The 3,759-nt window shown below is 42.0% G+C and overlaps 1 protein-coding gene across 4 annotated transcripts in view; it reads right to left on the minus strand.

The window, feature by feature from the left end:
• The window catches only part of TNNI3K (TNNI3 interacting kinase), a 190,324-nt gene that overhangs the window by 8,843 nt on the left and 177,722 nt on the right, over positions 1–3,759 (minus strand). For 3 of the 4 annotated variants that reach the window (XM_025201817.1, XM_025201815.1, XM_025201816.1), the window contains exon 24: positions 2,692–2,771. In XM_025201817.1, the coding sequence (XP_025057602.1) occupies positions 2,692–2,771 (80 nt within the window). Of the gene's footprint in view, positions 1–6; positions 843–2,691; positions 2,772–3,759 lie in introns of those variants that run through there. The other variant, XM_006021771.2, reaches the window with a different exon arrangement.

Here is a 3,759-nt window from a genome sequence, read left to right on the forward strand (position 1 = left end):
GGATGCAACCTGCAACGAAGAACAGAAATGAAGAGAAAAATGTTCAAAAGCCTATTAGTATGGTCAACTAAGCATCTCGGATAATGTAGGTAAAAGCATTCGGGGACTGGGGGCGTTGAGCAGAACTGCAGGAACAAGGAACTAGCCAGCTACAGCAGTCTGATTCAGGGACTGGGAGGCTGGAGAAGTGGAAATTCCTACATATAGGCTCCAAAAGGAAATCTAGGCAGTGCTTCAAAGCTAGGAATTAGAACAACAGAGCAATCAGAACCACAGTTGTGTTGTACGCTGAATTGGTTCAGGAAATGACAAGCTGTTCATTCACTGTGATTTGTTGGGTTTGTTGTTACTTTGCATGTACTAGTTGGGAAGGCCTTGATCAGTCAACAAGCTTTGCTGCAGTCTCAGGCTAAGCTCCTTGCCTTACAATCCTATAACTTTAAATTATCGTTATTATTATTTTTTTACATTAACCTCTTCTCAGATGATTAATGTTCCGGTTTAAGGAACAGCATTCTTTGTGGACATTTGCTTTTATCGAGGAAAGACAGGTGTGTTCCATCATGAAACTGCAAGCATGTCAGCAGGAAAGAAAGGTTACAGCACAATTTAAGATAGAAATGTTCATCATCAGTAAATAAACACTCCAACTTAGGGATCTCTGGTGTAACGTATGATGAGTGGGAGCGGTGCTGACATGGTAAGAATTGTTGCTATCAATTGTTGTTTATGGGGAATCTCTCTTCAGGTAGATGGTTTACTCTGTCAGCTGCTTTCTTCAAAGCTGCCACTATGACTGCAGGAATGAAATCGCATAGTACTCATGGGATCAGACACGTAACCTGCATAAGGCAGAGAGAAGTTCAGGAATTATTCACAAGTGCCGCTCAACATAGCAACACTTTTTTCCATTTACAGCCAGTGACCATGTCGAAGAGATAATGCAAATGTCTTTTCAAGATAAACAAACCTAGCCCATGCTGATGTCTTTTTGCTGCCTGGAACCCAACTCAATTTCATCTCTGGAGGAAAAATGTAAATATAAAATTTGAAATGTACAGACCTGATCATTCACAATAATCAGGTGCAGAGAAATGTCAGTGATACCTTTTTAGTGATAAGAAGTTTAATGATGCAGTGCAGGATTCAGACCTTCTGTAATTTAAAAAATGGCAAGATCCAAAATAAGCAGCCTATTATGCATAATTCTTTGCTTTAATTCTTGGGGATTATCAAAATCAGAGCAACTGCTATTGCCAGCATCACGTTTTCAATGAAAAGTGCAAGAATATTTTTTATAAATCAGTGCCCACTATACCACTGTACTCAATAGCTATTACTGTTCTTATTTTACTGCTGTAACATTCCCAAATTTGGTGTAGTCATTTGAAGTTTCCTTACACTGAAGCATTAAATAGTAGCATTACGATGTTCGGTAACAGGAAAAAAAATGTTCGTTAACACAGTATTTTTTGACAATAGATAAAACAAATTTTCATCTTAATACCATTATAAATAAGCAACTCTAACTATAGTTGCATACCTTGTGCTGCCACACAACAGACAAGAAGAAACATGGGACATATAACCAGAAGAGGCCTCTCAGGCCACTGGGTTCATTCCCTTGTGTCTATGGTTTTATATAGTTAAATGCATGTATGGATTCTAGTCCCTGGTGGGGACAGCTACATGAGTAATTAATGTACCTGAATTTTCTTCACAGCAAATGGGGCACGTGTCTACGTGTGCGCCCCTATCAGGAGCAAACTGCACTTGACAGGAGCAGCCCAGTCCTGCTCTGCTTTGGTCTGCCTCCCTGCAGCAGCCAGGGGGAGCTCCAGGCTGCCCCAGGTGCCAACTCTAGGGGTGGCAGGGAGCACAGTAGTCGGTCCTGGTCCCCACTAGGCCGGGAGAGCTCTCCCCACTTGGTGGGGACACTGCCAGCCAGTCATGTGGGGATCAAGATGGTCCAGTCCACGTGGCCAGGACAGCCATCTCCTCTCAGCTGGCAGGCAGCTGTCCCTAGATAGCAGGCAGCCTCCCCGCCAAGCGGGGATGACTCTGTCAGCCAGGTGGGGACTGGGTCCTGACCCGATCTACACATGGCTGGAACACAGCAGTCTCAGTTGCTGGGACAGCTCTCCCAGCAATGTGGAGATCGGGTCCCAACCCAATCCCTACATGGTGAGTTAACAGCTGCCCCTGCAGCCGGCAAAGCTCTCCACCGTCCCACACTGGGGCTTAGCCAGGCAGTAGTGGACTCCCTGCTGCCTGGGCTGAGTGGGAGCAAATTGCTCCTGGTCAGTGTCTACATGTGTGCTACTGCACAGTAGTTAATGCACCATGAATCTAGTACCTGTATGTCTTGGTATTAGCAAACATTGCATTAGCTTAATTTACTGCACAGTAAATTCCACGCACATGTAGACAGTGATGCTTTACTGCGCATTAGATTAGGGGAAGGAGCAATAATGCTGAGGTGACGGTACTTGCACAGCTTTTATTTTTGCCAAGAAAGGCTAGCATGGCCTTAGTGTCTTATTGTGAACACCTGTCTGCTAGTTTATCATTTGCTGCTTGGGATGAGAATTGTTGCTGTTTCATGCCAGATAAGTTCAAAGGCACGTGCCACAACTGGAAGGGAAAAAATCACATTAAGCTCAGACATTGCAGAATTCTTCTTTGACTCACCATTTTTGTCAATCGGTGGGTACTGGAAATTCCTCCTCATGTCATCCAGTGACAGGCCCTGAGAGGGGTGTTGCCCAGCACTGTAAAATTGATACAACATTTCAGTTACATATGACTTGAAAAATTACATCTGCAGAATATTAGAGTCTTTCTATTAATCAACTTTGAAGAGAAATATTGTAGCATGAAATACACCAGCTTGATGGCCTACTCTTGGCATTCACAATAGAGCTACTGGAATGAAAAGCTATAAATCGGGATAATGAATCAAAACCACACATATAACCTACCCAAAGTAACACATTTTCAACTATATCATTTTGGCTTCAAAACTGTTTGTAAATTGTGATTTTAGTTGGCATTCTAGGCATCAATCCAGTATCATTAGAACATCAATATTTTATGCATCACTGCTATCAGGTTTCTACAAATTAGTTTCTCCAACAAAGAACATCCCTGAACTGCCACCAGTGTTACTGACCAACAGCACCACCTTGCCAGCAGGTTTATTTATCCTCTATTCACAGGAGCTATCAAATAAAGCCTGTCCTTAACAAGCTCTTCTCAGGTGATAGGCAAAGAGAAACTGGGCATGCCCAGCAAACAAAAAGCAGCAGTGCTATTTTTATCCCATGGCCCATTTACTTCTAAGGAGACTTAAAAAAATTAAAAGAAAAGAAAAAAAGAATCAGACAAAGTATAGTGGCTGCAGTGGCACAGCACCTCAAGGCATACCAGTAGGCAAAGTTGCAGCTTGAAGAAACAGTCAAGATTATTTGCCACAATGAAGCTTCCTTGGTGATTTCATTGAATCCAGTAATGGCAGGTAAGGATGTCACAAGCTGTATATTTTTATTATTGCAATAGGCAGGTATCTTTCAAGACTGGTTAACTGTTGGTCATATTTTATTGTTCATTCTGTATTAAAGTTCCATTGTACCAAAGTAAAATTTAATGCAAACCTTTTTCACTTTTAAAATATACTTTCCTGTTACGATCTTAATTACATGAGCAAATTTACTTTCCACCTTCAAAAGGACAAGGACTAATAAAAACATGTTCTTTCCC

This window comes from Alligator sinensis, unplaced genomic scaffold (genome assembly GCF_000455745.1).
Source record: "Alligator sinensis unplaced genomic scaffold, ASM45574v1 scaffold853_1, whole genome shotgun sequence".
Taxonomy (NCBI): domain Eukaryota; kingdom Metazoa; phylum Chordata; order Crocodylia; family Alligatoridae; genus Alligator; species Alligator sinensis.